The sequence below is a fragment of the Pseudonaja textilis genome, chromosome 1 (assembly GCF_049901715.1).
Source record: "Pseudonaja textilis isolate UNSWEBS1 chromosome 1, rPseTex1.2, whole genome shotgun sequence".
Lineage (NCBI taxonomy): Eukaryota > Metazoa > Chordata > Lepidosauria > Squamata > Elapidae > Pseudonaja > Pseudonaja textilis.
Genome location: NC_141990.1, coordinates 308348151 through 308370071, shown reverse-complemented (window position 1 = coordinate 308370071; position 21921 = coordinate 308348151). Strand labels below are relative to the sequence as shown.

Below are 21921 nucleotides of genomic sequence, written 5' to 3'. Positions count from 1 at the left end.
GGAAAAATTACTTATGGAGATTATGTGTCTTTAAGGAAGTATGATATTTAATTGAAAAGAAGTGTTAAAGACATTAAGATTTTAATGATTATTAATGAAAGAACTGAATTGGAATGGAATGAGGGTTTATAATTACATATATTTATAATCTTTTTTTTTTTCAAGAATATAGTGTGTATTATAAGAATGTACCAAGCAGAATTCGATTAGAAGTTATGTATTATGTATTATATTGAAGGCCATAACTTTAAGGTATATATTGAAGTTTAAATAAGAGTTGACTAGATATAATTAAAAGATATAAAGGTTTCATACTCCAATTAGTACTACAGGAGAAAATTTGTTTAATGAGAAAAGATAATATGAAATTGAAACAGAACAGACAAAAGTATAAATATAATTATTTGAATTGAGATGAGATAATCAAAATAAAATCGAGAAAATCAAAAGAGGGGAAAAACTATATAGAAAATGTAGAATAGTATAAGATATGGAATAGAACACAAAAAGGAGCATGAAATTGAGCTTTGTGTCTGTATAAAGAAGTTCAACCCGGGACCATGCTATTTTCAAAAAATATGTTTTACTTGTATTTTGTATGTGTGAAAACCCAAATAAAACTTTATTTTTTTAAAAAAAAATCACTGTCTAGCACGCCATAGAAGTCATTAGTTGTTTAGCAAAAAAAAAAAAAAAAAGGACAAATTGGGAGAGAACAGTATACACTAAAAATTTTATGAAATACAGTGCACAGAGAAAGGGCAACATCAGTTCAAGTCAGTGACAAATATCCCGAGGTCTTGGACTATCTTGGGCCTTCAAAAGTCCCTTTGCAATCAGCCTTCAAAGTTTTTTAACTCTTAACTTTTGAGCTTGACTCCTGGTACCTAGGAATCAAATTACCCAAGTAATTTCCCTTCCACAGAATAAGCAATCCCAGCCCTGTTTAGCTTCTAAACTAAACTTTGCTGGAGCTACTCCTTGTTGAAATCCTTTCTGATTATAATTATAAAGAAATGAGACATGGTTTCCTGGCATAAGGTTGGAAGTCCTTCAAAACTATAGAGGAAACTGTAAAATAAACCAAGCATAATTTTTAAAATAAAACTCTCCTCCAAAAAGCCTGGTCCATCACTGTTCCATCCAAGGTGACCTTTGACCCATTTAACAACTAGCTTCTCCTGGTTTAAAGCTCCATACTTTTTAATCAGCATTTTTAGTAATAAGTGGAGAAGGGACTCTGAGTCAATTAGATCAGACAGTATCAGCGTTCAGAATTCCGTCTAGCTAGGCTACATGGATATGAAAAGGTTCCCTTTGAAAGGAATGGAGAGGGGAAATGGAGAAAATAAAGGTAAGTAGAAAAATTGTTCTTGCTGTGCTGAATAGGCCAAGGGCATTTTCAAATGGGTCTCTTGTGACCCAGAAGAAGTCAAAGCTTATGTCTGTGATGATCAAATTTAATACAGAGATCTCTGCCCACAAGGCATGCCGTCAGGGGTATTACATGAAGGGCATTGAAATGAAATGTCAGAAACTATTAGGAGAGAAATACTGGCTCGTGCAGGGTGATCGAAGCAAGAAGGAAACTGACAGGGCTCTCACTAAAGAAGGTGAACATTGTGCTTGGAGGGTTTGTTGCTGAGGTTAGATAGCCTTGACCCCAGCATGTCCAACTCATTCACTAAAAACCTATAGAGTCCAACAAGCAAGTTGGAGTCTGATTTCAATCCACTTTGTTTCTCTTTTATCAACTTTCTGACATTTCAGGTCTTTATAAACCTGAACCTGTAAACTTTTTAAAACCTGAATTAAATTAAAATGAACTTATCAGTATATCCAAAATGTATAGAAGCAATACATTTATTGGTATTTCTTCTTTTCAGGAAATTTTAGGACAGCCCCTAGCACAGTATAACAAAACATAACACAAAAAATGACATAACATAACAATAACATGACATCTTATATAAAATAATATATAACATAACATAGCACATAACATTATTCTGGACAGATAAGATTCAGTTTGCATGTTTGAAAGGACTCCCTTCTAATAATGTACTCTACATTATATATAATGTATAACATTATATATAATGTACTATAAACTTCAGTCTGACATCAATTACATTTTTCGTTCCCCCTTCTTTTTTTCCTAGTCAGCTTCTCTGACAAAGATTATATGAAATTCAAAAGCTTGCATTCCACAACATTTCCTATACGTACCAATCTAATACTTTTAGTCATAAACCACATTGTGCAAATTACAGAAAAAAGATTAAGAAGTTCTTAAGAAAAAGAAGCTAAAAGAGGGAAGGAAATCTAAATTTATATCAGCATCATTAACTACTTCTCTAGTCTCATACTTCCAGACTCACAAAACATTCTTGTTTCCATCACACTCCATATCTGCATTCATATACAGGTAATCCTGGTTTAGTGGCCACTTTGAAGTTATGCCAGTGCTGAACAAGAAGACTTATGATTGCTCCTTGTAGTTGTGGCTGTTGTAACACCCCTGCGTTCATGTTCTCGTGATTCAGGCACTCACAATTATGATGGTCCCAAGTCATATGATTGTCTTTTGTGACCTTCGCTGCAGGCTTATGACAAGCAAAGTCAACAGGGAAGACAACGAAAGGTACAAATTGTGATCATGTAAACTCTGGAAACTGCGATTGCCTAAGATCCACCCAATACCCAAACTGACCCAAAGCACAACTGCAGTTGTAAGTCAGTAAGGTCACGCTTAACAACCTTGTCACTTAGTGTGGAGTTGCTGGTCCTAATTACTAATTACTATTGTTAAGCATGGACTATCAATATTTCCTTTTGTTCTTTAAATTTCTCACTTTGCTCTTATTCAGGTTCCCATCAGTTCCATCCTACTGTAGTCTTTTCTTTCCTCTCAGCAAATTCACTTTTTTATATAAAAATGTGATCAAATTTTGTGATCAAATTCATTCAATATATTTTTGTATTTGTCACTACTTTTGTATTCAATCCATTCATTGAATATTCATTCAGCACCCATTCATTTATGGCACTGTCTCTTCTTGTTTTGTTATACAATACACCTCTTAACTAAGACACTGAACTTACTTTTCAAGGATTACTGATCACAAAGATTTTTGCCTGTCCTGAATAGGTTGGCACTCCCCCTAAAAGACCAGGCACATAACTGGGCTGCTGGTCAACCCTACATTCCCTCTGAGTGCTCAAGTAAGAGTGGTGGTGAGGGGCGTTTAATTTACCAGCTTTGCCCCTGCTTCGATAGGCCTCTATAGTTTACATTATTGTAAAGCACTTTTGTGTGAAGTATGCTTCTGAAGGACATTGGAAGTTACAGTGAGGCCAGAAAACAGTGCCATCATAAGTATCAAGATGGGTGGGAAGAATAAGCAAATGGCAATAGATGCATAATGATTCCATGGAAATACTGCAAATTATCTAATCAATAGAAGAGAATATCTGTAGCTCATATTTGAACTGTTAGGGGCCTTGGTCCTCTCTGAGATTGGTTGTTTTCATGCAGATGCTTCATTACCATACTAGGTAATCAGTGTTAGTAGGAAGTGGGAGTTTGTTCCCATTTTATTTACTACAGCAACTACTAGTACATAAAATAAGAGCAAATCACACTTGCTACTAGCACTGACAATGTTATTTAGTTTGATAATGAAACGTCTGCAAAAAAACCAGCCAAGTTCAGAGAGTACCAAGGACCTAATTTATGTAATCAATCAAACAAACAAACAAACAAACAAATAAATAAATAAAGGACACAAACATATAAGGTCAGCATTTGCACAATGGCATCACTGAACACATTTCAGCAGCAGCATGCCTTGCCTGCTGGCCTGGCTTCTATGGAGTGTCTTCCCAGGAAGAAAATAAAATCATCCTGGCTCCATTTCAAAATACTTCTTGTAATGTTTCTGATATCACTAACTGGGAGTTGTACTCTTCAACTAAGGGTGAGCTGGAATCATCTAGGACCATCTGAGTTGTACCAGATCCAATGCCAATGAATTCTCTCCCCATTGATTAGTCTTTCATAATCTCTGATGGTTTTGAAATACAACCTGAAAACTTACTTTCATAAGCTGGTATTTCCTTGCTTAAGCACACATTACATCATCTACTAAAAGCTGCTTTAGTATCATGATGTAAAGTTTTGTTGTAACATTTATTTTGCTACATGGTTCACACATTTGCTTATTTTAACTAAAAGTATAATAGGCAAATTAAAATGGTAAATGATTATGGGCTGGCTTTGCTAGGAACATGTAAGCCAAAATTTGAAAAATAAAAAAATCCACCCATCCATTTTAAGTTCTTCCAGCCATAAGCAGTTCTCATTCCCATTTCAATCAGCTCAATAAAACTATCGTTCCATCAGTTTGGAATTATTTTTTATGGCCAACGTACATTTCTTTATTAAGAAATTAAATATGATTGAAATTGTCATTATTTTAGTGCCACAACACAATGTGATTCTTCCAGCTTCAATTCTACTTTATTTTTACTTGTTGAAAGAACACAAGAAACTCAGCATTGCTAACTCTTCCCACTTCCACTGAATAGGCAGGCAGGCAGGCAGGCAGTTAAATGCGAAGTTGAATGAGAAGTGCAGGTATTGAGATAAGATGAGTGTAGCTATTAGCACTGAGTAATGATCTATAAAATGACTGTTCCAGAGGAGCGAACAAAGTGACATCAATTTTTTTAACTAATTAATTCAGCCTTTGTTCCCAACAGCTGTGCCTCCTCCTTCTTTGAGTCACAGGATACAATCAAAATGACCAAAATACAGAACACTCAATCTGCACTTATTACACAAAAACCCAGACACAATAAATGGACATATCCATTACATATCCTTTCAAGGTTGTAAGTGGACTCTCTATTTATTAAATTGGGTAGCATATATGCTTAAAACATTTTGCTGCCTGAATGGAGTAGTAAATAATCCTTTGACGTCATCTCAGTCAGGGTACAGAGCTTTGATAACTGATTAGGGTATTTGGAGAGATGATGCACGAAATGCCATGAACACCTGCTCCTTTATCAAATAAAGATATTTCATATAAGTATAAATGAAACATTTAAAAACTGAATAGCAACAAATAAATTATGGACTGGGTTGCCTATTCATGACTCCCCAAAAGCTGCAAGTTTGAAACACCACCTTGTGATGTTGTTGAGCTTCTTTTGCTCATCTTGCATTTTATACCTTGTTTGATGGCCCTAACATCTGCCTTGGTTGCTCTATACAATATGTATTTCCTTTAATAACATTTTTTATGATTTGCAAAAGTTGTCTGACATAGTTTTGCAAATAGAATAGAACAGAATTCTGTATTGGCCAAGTGTGATTGGACACACAAGGTGCATATGCTCTCAGTGTACATAAAATAAAAGATACATTTGTCAAGAATCATAAGGTACAACGCTTAATGATAGTCATAGGGTACAATAAGCAATCAATCATACTATGAAACAGTCAATAAAAATCGTTACGATACAAGCAACAAGGTTACAGTCATACAGTCATAAGTGGGAGGAGATGGGTGAAAGGAAGGATGGAAGGATTAATAGTAACAGTAATGCAATCAGGTATTTAACAATGATTGGCCTATTGATTCTACTTTATAGTGGAGAAAAATAAATTAAAGATTTACCTTTCCAATAAATGGAACCAGGTGATGTTCACACATTGAAAACATATCAATATCCTTCACAATCACCATCTCATCATGGTCTTCATCAAATATGGCATCATTGAGTACATCTGAAATCAGGACAGGCATATACAATGCAACTATTACTTATCAGTTTCCTTTTACATTGTTTTATTTTGAATGTGTAGGCTATACCACTATCCAAAAACAAATTTCAAAGAGGTGTACATTAAACATGAGAAACGAACAAAATTAAAACATAAAGTGTAAAATTCATTATCCAGATCACAATGTGACATTACTGAGAACCAATCAGGGCAATTCTGAAGTGTTGCTTAGACATTCTTACCCCCAACAACTGTTTAAAGCTGCTTTGAAGCTCTTTCATTCACAATGACACTTGAGCAACAGTGACACAATATCCTGGCCGTTTAAATGTTCTTCCATTGTTTTCTTATTGTTTTTAAAAAAACTAATACCGGTGATGCAAGGTGGTTTGTTCTTTTACACATAGAAATTCTAGACATTGTCTTATCTATAAATTTAACTATGTTTCCTCCATTTCCATTTCCTTGGACCAGCTTCTTTAAAATACTACCACCTCCAAACTGTGATGGGACATACACAAGTATACACAGTTTTACAGCCTTGCTTAAATTTGTAAACCTTTTTGAATATTCAACATCTTTGCATAAATACGGTCACAAATATGTAGCTCTGGATCATTTTCCTCAATAAATAAATGAACAAGTGTTATGTTATTGACTTATTGGCTTACTCTCTTTATCCAGTTTCAAGACTCCACAAAAGTCTGTATGTATACAGAAACACTGAAAATTAAAAAGGCACAAATATTTAAGAAATACTGAATGCATCTAATAGGATAAATTTGCCATTTTATATTTATATTTGTTTTTAAGAGCAAAACTTTATGATGATACAAATCCTATGCATAGTAATTCTGTAACAGAAATTACAACTGGCACAGGATTTACTCTTTACTCTACAGAATTTGCAGCTTTTGTTCCCAAATTCAAAAATGTCTAGACTTAATTTATAGTAGCCAAACTGGTCAAACCACGTGCAAAGAAAACCACAGTTAATCACAATTTAAAGTTAAGTTATAATGACAGAGTTAATTTGGTCCAAACTAATAACTTAATGGCTTAGTAAACCCAGATTTAAGATATGGATCATCAAGTTTGGAACTCAACTTTGCAAGGATCTTGTTGACTATAACGTAAAGATATCTCTGTATCCATTCTCCTCTATTTAAAATTTGAACAATCATAGCCTATCCCACAAGTTTATTATGGAAATTGATACAACAGCAATCTGGAGACCTAGTTAATATGACAGTCATAACATAAAACATTTCTTTTTCCCCCAAACATTTTTATTAGGTTATTAAGTATTATAAAATACAAAACACAAAAGTAAATAAAAGAACAATGAGGAGGGAAGGGAAAGGGGGAAGGGAAGTGAGGAAAGATAAGGAAAAGAAAAGAAAAAGAAGCATTGACTTTTGACTCTGTTGCAGTAAAATAAGGCATTAGCATCAAATCCCAGCTTTTTGTTTTTCTAAAATAATATGAACAAGTCATTTCTATAAAAATCTATCAATCTAATCTATAAAACCCAAAATCAAAATTACATTCTTTTCCACATCAAGCACAAATTCAGAAGCAGTTTCCATGTGGAAACAAAAGTACTTATGTTCTTTTCTTAATCAGAGTAATTTTGCCATTTCAGCCAACTCCATCAACTTCTGCAACCATTCTTCTGTGGTAGGTATCACATTTTGATATTACTTTTGCCTTCCATTTGGGGGCATACAATAGTCATAAAACATAAAATATTTCCTGTGTTATATTGCCGGTTTATTCATCCAAAGCAGTTGGGATAAAAAGAAAAGGGAATAGAAGGGAAGGCTATAAATAAAAATGTAATTTAATCTCATGTTACATTTTTCCCCACACTTCTAAATATTTTTAAGAATTGATCTGAATAAAGACAAGGGATTTGATGCCATGAAAAGTTTCCTTCTCATCTTCAGACCAAAAAGCTAATATAAACAAAATCAACATCCATGCCAGCCACTTTTCCTTTTCTAGTTTTTGCTGAGATATATTCCTTCCAGTTATGAACACAGACACATATACCAATGAACTGCCCTTTAGGCCAGGCGAGATATGCTATCAGGGGTGGTTTTAATTTCCTGTGTGCTGCCAGACAGACGCAGGTATCTCTGACAACCAGAGTTTAGAGGCACACTACTGTTTTGTTACGTACTGTCCATCATTGACAGGGTCTTAAGGAAGCCAGGCATGTAAACAGGGGATGAGGGCATGGGGGGAGAGGAAAGATAAAATATTGTTCTAACAAAAAGGCTCAAAAGAGCAGCTGTGACTCAGTTAGCTTTTCAGCACTTCCCTTCCCATAAGTCATATGCCTACACCAAAATCTCTGTGTATTAACAAGTTATCCTCCTAAATTCAGCCCAGGCAAAAGAATGTGAGGCAACCACTAATCTCAGGAGAGATGCCATTCAAGTCATGGGTTGCATGCAACCCAGCAATAATCTGGTTTCTTGGGATAAAAAAATCTAGTTCAGGATATGCACCTATTATTCCAATTACACGTGCATGGAGGAATTATCTGGATTAGCTCACCCAACCAACCAAGCAGCTCTACTAGTATTGTGAACAGAAATTCCTAGTTTACTGCTTATCCCTAAATCCAGAACATGTATGAACAATTTAAAAAGCACTGGTCCAAATACACAGCTTCCAGGCAATTCACTTCATATTTCCCATAAAATTGCCCATTTATGCATTGCTTTCTATTTTAATTACATTGCAATCCATACAAATTCATATACTCCCTCATCCCACAACTATTATATTTACTCAAGATCCTTGAGGAAGAACTAAATGAACACAAAATCCAAGTCTATATAATCAATGAGATCTTCTCTATCCAGGTGACAGCTGACACTCTAAAAAAAATAGGAAGTTGGCAGGGCAGGATTTATTTTGCAGATTTAAGCTTTCCTGCGGCAAGATTTGTATCTCTACATGATTACTTAATTTTCTTTTACCATTTCTACCAATATGATCTGAACAGATGTTGGTCTAGGAAGATGACCATTTTGTATATTGTTGCTACTGTCATTAAAGAAAATTGGGCTCATCTTATATAAATTTAAGATTGACCAAATGATCACAGATTCAGTATTTTCTTTTAATTGCTACATTTATAATTTATTTTAAAATCCAAATTCATAATTTATTTCATAGGAGATTTACTTATGCATATGTCTAAGTCTGATAGATAAGGATAATTTGCATATATAACAAAATAGGTCAACGGATTGCTCCTAAACCACAAAAAAACTTTTTTGAAGAGTCACAAGTCCTTGGCTGAATGTTTAATCCAAGTTTAAATCTTTGTATGGACACAATCTCTTTTAACCCATAACCAAAGGGATGTGCATCTCCACACCCAGTAATCATATCAGGTGTCTGCCCTTTTGAGTTGAAAGGTTTAGAAGATGCTGGTGGTGGAATATGATTACTTGTAGTCAAGGGAAGTGATGCTGGATAAACACAACGCGCACATCAAGAAAGAGAGAAAAGATAAAACCTAAATGAAGGGAAACACAGACTGCGTCAGAGATAAGGGAGCCTGTTGCTATAGAAACTATTTGCATGGCTTTAATGTCACTTGGGCAACCTCTCAAAAGCACCGTCGATTTGATACTCAAAAGGCAGGTCAACAAAATACAGAAGACATATTTAATGGTCTCTGAGCAACTGAGAATTTACTTCATTCCTAGAATAAACAGAATCATGAACTTTTTAAAGAACAGAAAGACCTGTAGTAAATTAAAGGCTACCAAATCTATTCCAATGCTCAGGAACTAAATTTACTAGTCTTTAAAGTGCCACAAAACTCTTGACTGTTAGAGTCAGTCAGCCCCACCAATTAACAGGCTAAGATTTTAAGCACATAGGCGATCATTGGAAAATACATCATCCATATCTACCAAATGACTTTTTACTGGAGGAGAACAGATGAAGATTTGCCTGCCATCCTATTGTCCATCTCTAGTTTTTATTCCTCTGTTATGTACATAGGGCCTAGGGTTAAAGCTGTAATATCCATTCACTTGTACCTGTTTTGTTTCACTATTAGTACATTTTTGTAAAGAAGACTGAACTGCTTAATAATGCTTTTTACTGTCTCTGCTTAAAGTATAGAAGTAAGAGATGTACTTAGTATGCCAAAGGGGGCTTGTGGGACAGAGAATTAAAACAGAATCAAATTGGCTTGTTTTCACTCAACAGGCAATTCCAAGTTAACAAAATGCAACTGTTGTGTTCATATAGTAGGCCATGTCCAAAAAATATTATGGCTTAATCTGATGATTCATACTTCACATAATATGAAAAGATAATGTTTGGGTCCCCACAACAAGTCTACTGTGTGTGAATCCAACCCAACTGCTGTTTGAAGGAGCTTTTCCCACCCTAGAGGAACCTTCAGATTGTGAATTTAAAACAAGCATAGCCATTACAATAATAACAGAAGTTAGGGGGAAGTGAGAACATGTAAATAGCCCTCAATCTCTAAACATGAATGAAAGATGGGAAATTTTAGGAGTTGCCCATATTTCCAAACTTTGGAAGATCTGGGGGTAAATGTGGCTTAAAGTAAATCTGCTTTCTGCCTTATGAAGTTGGTGTAAGGCAAGACTGTTGAGCAAAGGTTAGGATTTTGACTGTGTGTTGGCTTGACCAATTTGGTATTTCCCTCCAGTAGATAAAAATAGTTTAGCAAACAAATAAATATCAAAACCACGTAATCTTCTCCAGAGCAATAGTCCCTATGTATACTGCGACCACAAAAATCCCTAGCAGCATGGTTGACAACTCTGAAAATTGCAATTCACAAGGACCAAATTGGGGGAAGCTGCAATGGAAAGAACAGATCTCTGAACCAATTGTGGTTCAAGAACCTTAAGCCAAACTCAAGATTGCTGTCTACAGGCCCCCAATTTATTTTTCACATTAATGCAAGTCCGGTTTTATTGTGGAAAACTGTGCCCTAGTTTCATGTTGTATAGTATTAACTCCTCTTTATGATACAATAGTTGAGTATTGTGCTAATGCAAAATAGTGTACACAGCCAGTATATTTTCACATTCACCTACTTGACAATATTGTTACAATAATAACAGAAGTTAGGGGGAAGTGAGAACATGTAAATAGCCCTCAATCTCTAAACATGAATGAAAGATGGGATAAAGATTTATTAATATTTTCCTCAATGGCAAGTAATCTTTTCATTAGTATTACACTCAGCAACTCCCAAAGGAAAAAAAGCGCACCCATCAAGAAGTTGAATTAAATTTGCAATATTTCTAAGTTATCACTTGAAATAAAATACTTCTATGCACCTTTCCTATGCTACCAGAAGTCTCATCTGTCAATTTCCTGCCTGTTCATAATGGCAGAGGACATTTACTAAGGCATTAATATCTTGCATTTCCGAAGTATTCCAACATCCAGAAGACTACTTACAATTTATATCCATACAAAAATAAGGAATGAGGTTTCAAAAAGAAGTGATTTTTCGAATACAAAATTTTCAGAGATAACATAGGATCATAAGTGACTTGGTATCAAAATTATTTCTTCATTGCAATTGAATAAACATGGAAACTAAATAAAACAAAATACTATAAGTGACAACAGGTCCAAGTTGCAGCACCTGTGAAAACAGTATTTCTAAGAGTGACAAATAAAAAGCAGCAAAATTTGGCTCTGTAATCACAATCTCTAATTGTCAGCTGCATCATACACCCCTGCCATTCTTTATGATGCAGAACGGAGGAAGGATTACCTGCTATCCTAATTTCCATCTCTATTGTGTTATTGTTATGTACATAAAAGGATTAAGGTTGGAACAGCTTAAAGCCACTCCCTTTTGAGTTTTTCCTGCTAATTACAGTCTTTTTAGGAAATTTTGTGCGCTTTGGTAGAGGTAAAGAATGTAAACTATGGTCCATTTTCCATTTATCTCTGTCTCTCTGCCTTTGCCTGCCTTTTATCCCATTATGCCAATTAACTGGGGATTTTTTAAAATGTTTATTTCTGTTTAATAAATACTAACCAACCAATATTTTTGCTAACTGAATGGAATGGCTCTGCTTGCTTGCTCTAATCCGGATGCAGGGTATGACTGGGAATGTGCTGGATGGAGACTAAATCGGAAATTACCCACAATAATTTTCCAACACTAACAAGGTCTGCAAACACATATTGTCTCTTCCTGCCCAAGTGGAATTAATTGTTTGGAAAATATCTAGTAATCTCGTCACCAACAGCAATGAAAAAAGATATAATTTAACACATACTATGTTACCAAGGAAAATTCAGACTGAAAGCAGGGGAGGGGGTGGAACCTAATTCTGCCACTTTTAAAATGGATTCAGATCAAGCAATTTTAAAACTATGCAAAACATTTGGCATAAGAACAGCCACTAAATAAGAGACAATGGCAGCTTTGCAAAGATCAGTGGCATCAGAAGGCCAGGCAGAGTGTCAACTCTGAAGCAAACCTGGCTGAGGCCATCTTTGAGGCTTCAAGATTGCCACAAGGAAGAGTAAGGGACAAGGAGGCGGGGGAGATAGATAGCTGGGAGGTTTGTAAGTCAAAACGAAAAGTTTTCCTGTGGGAACCAAGTACATTCCAACAGGTGGCTGGGGAGAGGAGGAGTGAAGTAACCAAGCAACCGGCCAGCACCTCTATTGGACAATGTGACTGATGACTTAGAGGAAGGGGAAACTTTCACTTTTTAATCTGGTGAAAACCGCAGGAACTTTCAAAGTTGGTCTTCACCAGTTGTGCCAATATGATGTATCCAATTAATCATTCCTTCAGGAATCTACCTGCCTCGGAGTTCTGCTTTCTATGGATGCATTACCTGGAATGCTGACATAGAGTTGCTCAGCTTAATATATCACTAATAATTTTTCTGAAGAGACCACAGCTCAACGGAGGAGCTAGGTAGAGCTTTGAAAAGTCCCCATTTTAAGAGATTAGTTTGATGCTCATGGGAAAAAATTGCTGGATAAGATGCCAATTTAATATAATAAACCAACTCTCAGCATGAACTTTTTTAAAAGAAACGTAAAAGAAAAGGATTCTCGGATGACTGTGGTGATGGTTTCGCTATTTTCTAGACAAGAACATGGAAAACTGGTAAGCTCCAGCCTCCGCTTCTCTGAAGATGGACAATCCTTGCAAATGCATCTCTCTTGCTCTCCTCTTGGGTTTCAAAAATAAATATGATCCCTTTGTACTCTTGGACTGCTACAAGGCCCACTTTGGATTTAATAATCGCCTCTTCAGAAATATATAGGACCCGGGGAAGAAGCTTGTTGTCACAATTGATGGAGTTAAGTGAAAGGGTAACACAAAAGTTTGTACTGAGATTGATGACATTTTATATGTTCAGAAAAGATTTGGAGTTAATAAAGCTTAACCATTGTATAGTGTTTTTTTGGTGTCCCAAGTATTTCCCTTGTTGGCCGGTTATAATATTGCAATAACACTACAAGATAGGTTAATACAATTGTTACAGACTGAGATTGAAATAGTACGTGAGGAAGACTTGCCTGAAACTGTTTAGCTGCTAGATTAACACCACTAGACTCAGCTAATGTTCAGTATGTTCAGTATGTTGGGGGAATCCAATATTAACTTGTATAGTGTTTTATGAGAACTCAGCCTCTGTCCAGCTATCTCTTCTCTGAACCTCATCTCCATTCAGGTTCGTTATTACATCATCTCTACCCAGAGAATATCTACTCTTCCTTCCTAGGATTTTTCCTCAATGGAAAATGTGTGTGTGTGTGTGTGTGTGTGAGTGAGTGTGTGTTTTAAAAAATGTTTGGTGTTTTAATAGAGAGGAGCTCAATTACCTCTATAAATGAGATACTTTATTACACAGGTAATTATTATGAAACAATTATTACTCTATTCATTTCATTTCAGTTTAAATCATTTCTGTTTCCTAGCTCTATCAGTTTTTGGAGAATGAGAGAAATACATACATATAACATGCATACACATACATATATGAAATGCAAGTATGTCACACATTCTTCCTAAAATAACTGAATGATATATGTATACAGTTCAAATATATTTTGATCATGCAATTTTTATGCAATGTATTGGAAGTATGCAAAGAGCTGGAATATCCTATTTTAGCAAAACAATGTGTTAAGGTTTTTAAAAATGTTAAATATGTGTCTCTGGTCTTAAAATGCATTTAATTCAACAAAATATTGGGTTTTTAAAATTATATTGAACACCTGAAAGGATGTTCAAAGACTGGCTGACAACTTCAGTATGTTGGAAATTTAAATGGTGGAAGAGACATTGATACATGTTTTGGAAATAGTTTTGGAGTAATATTTTTCACTCAAAAAGAAACTATAGCTCAAGCCACCAAAAACATAACTGTATAAAAGACAGACCAGAAATAAAAGTTAAAATAAGCAAAAAAAATAGCAAGAGAACACCTGTCTGATCTTAATGAAAACAAATCACCGGAGCCTGATGGATTACCTCCCAGAGTTTTAAAGGAGCTGCAGAGGTCATCTCAGAACCACTGCACCATATCTTTCAAAAATCCTGGAGCACCGGGAACTACCAGAGGACTGGAAAAGAGCTGATGTGGTTCCCATCTTCAAAAAAGGGGGAAAAAAACAGACCCAGGAAACTATAGACCAATCAGCCTAACATAAATACCCAGGAAGATACTGGAAAAGATAATAAAAAAACAGATCTGCCAACATCTAGAAACAAGTAAAGTAATAACTAGCAGTCAGCATGGGTGTTAAACCAAACCAATCTTATTTCATTCTTCAACACAGTGACTAAATTAATAGACAGTGGACATAATATATTTACTGTGGACATAACATATTTAGATTTCAGCAAGGCATTCGACAAAGTAGACCACAACCTACTTCTTAGCAAGCTAGAAAAAAGTGGAATAGATAGCACCACCACTAGATGGACACGCAACTGGCTGGCAAACCGTACTCAATGAGTAGTCCTTAATGGGTCTAAGTCTACATGGAGAGAAATAAGCAGTGGGGTGCCACAAGGTTCCGTCTTAGGCCCAGGACTCTTCAATATCTTCATTAACGACTTAGATGAGGGAATAGAAGGGGAACTTACCAAATTTGCAGATGATACTAAGCTGGCAGGAATAGCTAACACCCAGAAGATAGGTTCAAGATCCAGATGGATCTTGACAGACTAGAATACTGGGCCATATCTAACAAAATGAAATTAAATGTAGAGAAAAGTAAAGTCCTACACTTAGGCAAGAAAAACCAAAAGTACACATATAGACTGGGTGAAACCAGGCTCAATAGCAGTAACTGTGAGAGGGATCTTGGAGTCTTAGTGGACAACCAGATAAATATGAGCCAGCAGTGGGCAGCAGCAGCCCAAAAAGCTAATTCAATCCTAAATTGTATTAACAGAGGGATACAATCAAGATCAAGGGACGTACTAATACCACTCTATAAAGACTTAGTAAAACCACACCAAGAGTACTGCATCCAGTTTTGGTCACCACATTATAAAAAAGATGTTGAGACTCTAGAAAAAGTACAGAGAAGAGCAACCAAGATGATTAGGGGACTGGAAGCTAAACATACAACAAACTGTTGCAGGAAGTGGGCTTGGCTAGTCTAGTAAAGAGAAGGATCAGGGGAGACATGATAGTGGTCTTCCAATATATGAGGGGCTGCCACAGGGAGGAAGGGGTCAAGCTATTTTCTAAAGCACCTCTAGGCCAGACAAGGAATAATGGATGGAAACTGAACAAGGAGAGATTTAACTTGGAAATAAGGAAAAACTTTCTGACAGTGAGAACAATCAACCAATGGAGCAGCTTGCCCTCGGAAGTTGTGGGAGCGCCATGATTTGAGACTTTCAAGAAGAGATTGGACTGCCATTTGTCAGAAATGGTGTAGGGTCTCCCGCTTGGGCGGGGGATTGGACTAGATGACCTACAAGGTCCCTTCCAACTCTGATTATCTGTTAAATATGTGCGGATAAGTTTATATGAAATTGGAAAAAGAAATAAGGTTGAAAAAGTTAATATTATATTGAAATATATATAATAAATGTGGAATTTAATTACGTATAAAGATATACATAATTTATACAATAAAGGATTTATTGTATATGGACTGCCACTCCCAAAATGGCTTTACCTTGAACCCAAAGTTAAATCATGGAAAGATTTGCTTACTTTTCTTAGTTGTTTCATATCAATGGAAGGGAAAATCTGACTAATACTCTTTAATATGGTTGACTAATGTATTTCTTATTGGCTAGGTTTTACTCGTTTTGTAGAATGCTGTAAACCACTTAGCACTGTGAAGCAGTATATAATTCTAAGTGCTATTGCTACGGTAGTATGAATATAATTTAATGCTTTCTTTTTCCCCTTAGATCTAGCAATTTTGTTATGTTTTATATTTCCTTTTTTTCTTTCTGAATATTTTAAAAAGAAAACACATACATGGACATATAGGGGATGAAAAAGGTTCTACAGGATTAGTTTAAGTCAGAATTGGATTAGATGGACAGGGTATGGAAGCAACATATTGCACAATTTTTAAATTGTATTTTGTTAAATTTTCTTGGGGTGGTTAATAAATGCAGGGTCATCTTCCCCTCAGAAAAGTACAGTAAATTAGCAGAGAGACACATCAAGTAAGTTAGACTTTGAAGAAAAGGGATAGAGTACTGTCACCCCTGAGCCTTGGTGTTGGGCGAAGACTCTTGGTAGCCCAACAAAACAAAACAAAAACATGTTTTATAGAATAAATTAATCCAGAGTTATCACTTGGGATACAAATGACCAGGCTCAAAAACTCATATTTTGGATACATTGAGAAATCCATAACGGTGAGAAAGATGGAAGAAAAGAGAAGAGGATGATCCGCTGTTAGATACCAGTATATTGACTTTCTGAATATCATAGGCTCTTTTTAAGAGAGATGGCAATTGATGTTAGGACTAGTAAACCTGTTCTAGAAAAAAACTTTTTATAATCACTATTTAGAGGCAAAGAGATCCAGAAGACTAACTTTTTGTTGTCATCTATATGTCATTCAGGTATTTTCAGCCCAAATATGAAAATGCTATCGAGTATTTCATAGGCTTTCCACTTTTGTTGCTTTAACTATATTCCTTTTCAGTAAGGAAAAAAGAAGCCACAATTATGTATAAAAATTGCAAATGGAATATATCAGAATGACCCTCAGTCTGCCATCCCATAAAGTTCAGAAAACTGCATAATAAAAAATGAGAAAATTGCAATTAAGATCATTTGGCTTCTTAAAATTTTCCTGACTTTAGCAAATCTTTCCAAACTTGGTATCCACCAGATAATCCCTATTTTCCTTATTCTGAGATGACAGAAGTTTATTAAACACATGTGAAGGTATCATATGGGAATATTGACTCTAAGGAAGTGATGTCCATAGTCACTTCATTCCGCCTCAGATTGCCAATTTATTTATTTATTTTATTAAATTTATGATGGTCAGCCACTCCAATAGATTCCCATATTTATCTTCATATTATTGCTATAGTGCTTGAATAAAAATTTAGTAATCTTAAATGCTGCACAAAAATGCAATGCTACATAAGACACACTACTGTACCAGCTACTGCATATGAACTTTAAAGAAAATGTAGATTAAATTGGAATGAAACCATCCTTCCAGGCCTGTTGAACTGCAACTCCCACAATTCCTGTGAACCAAATCTCAGTGGCTGAATGTGATGGAGGCTGTAGCCCAGTGACCCTGGACTGCAGAATGGGAAAAGCTATCCTCACACTGTTCCTACAAAGCAATTGTGAGAAGTTAGCAACATAAAGATACAGCTAGGAAAGTTTCATCTAAATGATTTCAATCTGGTAAAGCTCCATAATTTTGCAAAAACATCTTGCTCATTTTTTATATCTTCAACAGCTTCATATCACAGGAACTGCTGGACAGAAACTACCACCCCGTTCTCATTTTATTGGTATGTTAATTACATGGGAGTTAAAAATACTCAGTCATGCTTTTCTATGGAAAAACACCATATTCAAAAACCAAACAAGTAGCACGAAGTCCATGTTTGATCTAAGACAGTCAATCTTGATCTGGATACATCAATTGCAATCCTTTATGTAGAGTTAATGTTATGTCCCTACTCTCCTACAAGGATTGTGAACATGATTGAGGCAGAGATAACAAAGCCAAGGAAAAAGCCTTTGATTTGTGATTTTCCAGCCCTTTATATCACTATGCAAATCACAGTTAATCAGAATTGGAAGGAACCTTGCACTGCAATTAATCAGTAGTGAAAGTGATAGTAGCATGTTGAGAAATTTTCTTTAGGGTTTCTACCTCAAAACTGTTGGTTGTGAGAGAGGGAGGTTAATCTTGTCAACCTAATAGGTTGGCTGGGGAATTCTGGGAGTCTACAAATCATAAAGTTGCTAAAACTGAGAAAAACTAGAACAGATGACAGATTCCTTTTCCTAGGGCCTGGATATACTGTAACTATTACACTGATCGAAATTTTAGCTCAGAACATAAATTCCTCGCCTCCGGTCACATAGAAAAGAGTTTGAGACCTAATGTCTGTTCACTAAATATGAAAAGTCCTATCTGCTAAGCTATGAGGACTTTTGTTTCATTCTCAAGGAGGCAGTGTGGTGGAGTGATTAAGCTATTGGCCTAAGACCAAAGTGATGCAGATTCAGGTTGACCCTCAGTCATGGAAACTCACGGGCTGGCTGAGTTGAGAAAAGAATAGGCCCAACCTAACTTCATCAGGTTTCTTTTGTGCAGAGAAAACAGGAATATATCAGACATTGTCCATTCCTGCAGGAAAGACAGGATCTAAATCTAGACCTAAAATTAAACCTAAGTGCTGTGAGAGAAAGGGAAATAATTAGAGTTATTGGAGATGCTAATGAATGCTTTTCTACAGCTGATATTCCTTCTGTTGTACTGGACTATGACTTCCATCATCTCAGTATATTTGAAAGCATTAATGCTATTTTTGTAAAGTATACAATTATGAATGCTTTGGCTATGTTTATACTAGGCAGTAAGCCATGTTATTTGTTTAATCATGTTTAATTGTCAAAGCATAGTTTATTTATTTGATTTTTATCCCACCTTTATAACTTCATAAGTAATTCAAGGTGGCAAACATACATAATATTTCTTCCCCCTATGCAACATGCTAACCACTGAACAATGACTTGCATATCACAGGGCCCCAGATCATTCAGTGCTAAGCCATAAACAAGGAAACTACATTTTGGATTAGGGCAAAATGCAACCCAGGCCTTCAATCCAATCCTGTATTGGTCAAGATTATGAAATGCAGAGGCAGCCTTATGCAACTGAGGGAACAGATCCTGCTGGTACAACTCCACCCTTGTTGTTGGTTAGAGTTAATGTTGACACCTAGTGATTACATGGACAAGTCCATGTTGTTTTCTTGGCAAGATTTTCAGAAGGGATTTGCTATGTGAAAGTCCCGATATTTCTTAATTTTCCAGTTTAGAGCAAATAACCAGCCAAAAATCACTCAGCTGGCTTTCTCGGAGGTTGAGCATTCTAGCTTGTCTGCCTGTTCCTAATCCAGCACCTTTAACTATCATTTATGAAGCAATTGGGCAAAAGCATCCTGCTGGCATGGCCCCACCTCTTTCAGCTTTGTAAAAGACTACCAAAAAGTTAAAACGCCATTCTAGACCAAAAGGAACACTTTTTTTTCTTTTCATGCCGATTTCACTGGAAGGAACATAGGTTCAAAATCCAGATGGATCTTGACAGACCATATCTAACCAAATGAAATTCAATGTAGAGGAAAGTAAAGTCCTACACTTAGGCAAGAAAAACCAAAGGTACACATATAGATTGGGTGAAACCAGGCTCAATAGCAGTAACTGTGAGAGGGATCTTGGAGTCTTAGTGGACAACCAGCTAAATATGAGCCAGCAGTGGGCAGCAGCAGCCAAAAAAGCTAATGCAATTCTAAGTTGTATTAACAGAGGGATACAATCAAGATCAAGGGAAGTACTAATACCACTCTATAAAGCCTTAGTAAGACCACACCTAGAGTACTGCATCCAGTTTTGTTCACCACATTATAAAAAAGATGTTGAGACTCTGGAAAAGTACAGAGAAGAACAACCAGGTTGATTAGGGGATTGGAGACTAAAACATACAACGAACTGTTGCAGGAAGTGGGCTTGGCTAGTCTAGTAAAGAGAAGGACCAGGGGAGACATGATAGTGGTCTTCCAATATTTGAGGGGCTGCCACAGGGAGGAAGGGGTCAAGCTATTTTCTAAAACGCCAGACAAGGAATAATGAATGGAAACTGAACAAGGAGATTTAACCTGGAAATAAGGAGAAACTTTCTCACAGTGCGATGACCTACAAGGTCTCTTCCAACTCTGATTACCTGTTAAATCTGAAGCTGGGTGCACCAGCCTCCAACAAGCCTCTGACTACTCCAAACTTTGATTCTCACTTCTCTCACATCCATGATCTCCCATAGACAAACTGGTGGTGCTGCCTGCCTTACAAGCAAAGCTGTGAAAACTTCCTAACACTATGTCTACTTTAAATGTAAGTGGGGCTCCAGAAACTGTGATCATTCATTTGAACCCCACTGTTAACACCAGCTCATCCCGGGTAGCTGTAATAAACTGGCCTACCCCAAAGGACTGTTGTAAAGCTTCCCTATTCCCTATTTATAGAACCAGGGGTCGCGTCCCACCTGTAATGGTCTCCTGATAGCCTTTGGTGAAGTACTGCATGGCCGTGGCCGCCCTCCAGGGCGTCTTGAGCAACCCCTGGCGCTGCGGGTCTTCGCCCAGGGCACTCAGGATGGTGGTGTAAGCTGCGGCCAGGCCGGGCAAGTTCATTTCGTTGTCCTCTTCGCTGCGGGTCCGCTCTTCCTTCCAGCTCTCTAAGGGATGCCCACCAGCCGCGGTCTTCCAGCTACGGGACGGCGCTTCCCCCGAGCGACTCCGCTGAAGGGGAGGCTGCTTCTCGGCCAGCGCGTACCCATTGCAGCTGGCGGTTCGCACAGGCTGATCCACCGCGGCCCGCGGCTTCCTTTTCTCCATTTGGTCAAGGCGTGCGCCCAGCCTTGGAGAGCCGGTGCTCCTCAAGAGATTCCCGGGCACGCTGGAAAGACCGGATGCGGACCCTGCCGAGAAGCTGAAAGTGGGGTCGGTGGTCGGTCACCTATTCCCCCCAAAAACTATACGCGCAATAGGGAGACGCTTAGCGTGTGGAGGGGCGTTTCCTGGCAGCACGTGCGCCCAGCCTGGAGTCAAAGGAAACGTCTGGCCCCACTCGCCAGGTCCCGTGGCCGAAATGGGAGCCGGTAACTAAAAAAAAATAAGCACGTCTAAATGCACCGGCCGATCTCCGTGTCTGCCGCGCAGTTTGCGGCCAAAAATCTTCCCTTCTGACAAGCAGGAAAGTGTGTGGGGTGGGGGAAGGTCGCCAGCGCCCCCACAGAGACCCTCGCAAGGCGCTCCACCCTCTGGCTCCTTCTTTGCAGGCGGCGCGCCTCACTTTATACATCGCCTGGTTTCGGTCCCGGGCACGGCGCGCTTCTTTCATTGGGCACCTCTGCCCGTGCGTCACCCCGCCCGGCAGCCTCTCAGAGGCCGGAGCGCCGGAAGCCGCAGGCGGCGTAAAGCTTGGCGAGCGCTTCTCCTGTGGCGAGAACTCGCCGGTAGCCGGGAGAAGGGAGTCGCCCCGTTCTTACAGCCGCCGCCGCCGGGGGTGGGTGGGGAGGGGGGAGGGGGTGCGGGATGGTTCTCAGGGCTGCTTGAAATTAGGAAAGCGTGACCGGCGAGCACTTTCCCTTCTGGGAAAGTACTTAAATAATCACTCAACCTTTGGGACCGTGTTGTTCTGTGACAACACTGACTCAAGCTATTTTGTGTTTGTGGTTTAACGGGATGGGCAAACGGAAGCATTAGTTATGCCGCCTCATACACTGGCATAATTTTGTCTTTGCTCTTCTGGTTACTGCCACAGGACTCCTATGTGTCTGTAAATTCACGTGTCACCCATTGTCCACCTATAGTG

The 21921-nt window shown here is 37.6% G+C and overlaps 1 protein-coding gene across 1 annotated transcript in view; it reads right to left on the bottom strand.

Moving 5' to 3' along the window:
• Window positions 1-21430, bottom strand: part of GCH1 (GTP cyclohydrolase 1) — a 41751-nt gene extending 20321 nt beyond the window's left edge. Inside the window, exons 1-2 of the mRNA XM_026698716.2 lie at window positions 20591-21430; window positions 5688-5797 (exon numbers count right to left, since the gene is read on the bottom strand). Of these exons, the coding sequence (XP_026554501.1) occupies window positions 5688-5797; window positions 20591-20942 (462 nt within the window). The 5' untranslated portion in view covers window positions 20943-21430. The remainder of the gene's footprint in view (window positions 1-5687; window positions 5798-20590) is intronic.
• Between the last annotated feature and the right edge of the window lie 491 nt (window positions 21431-21921).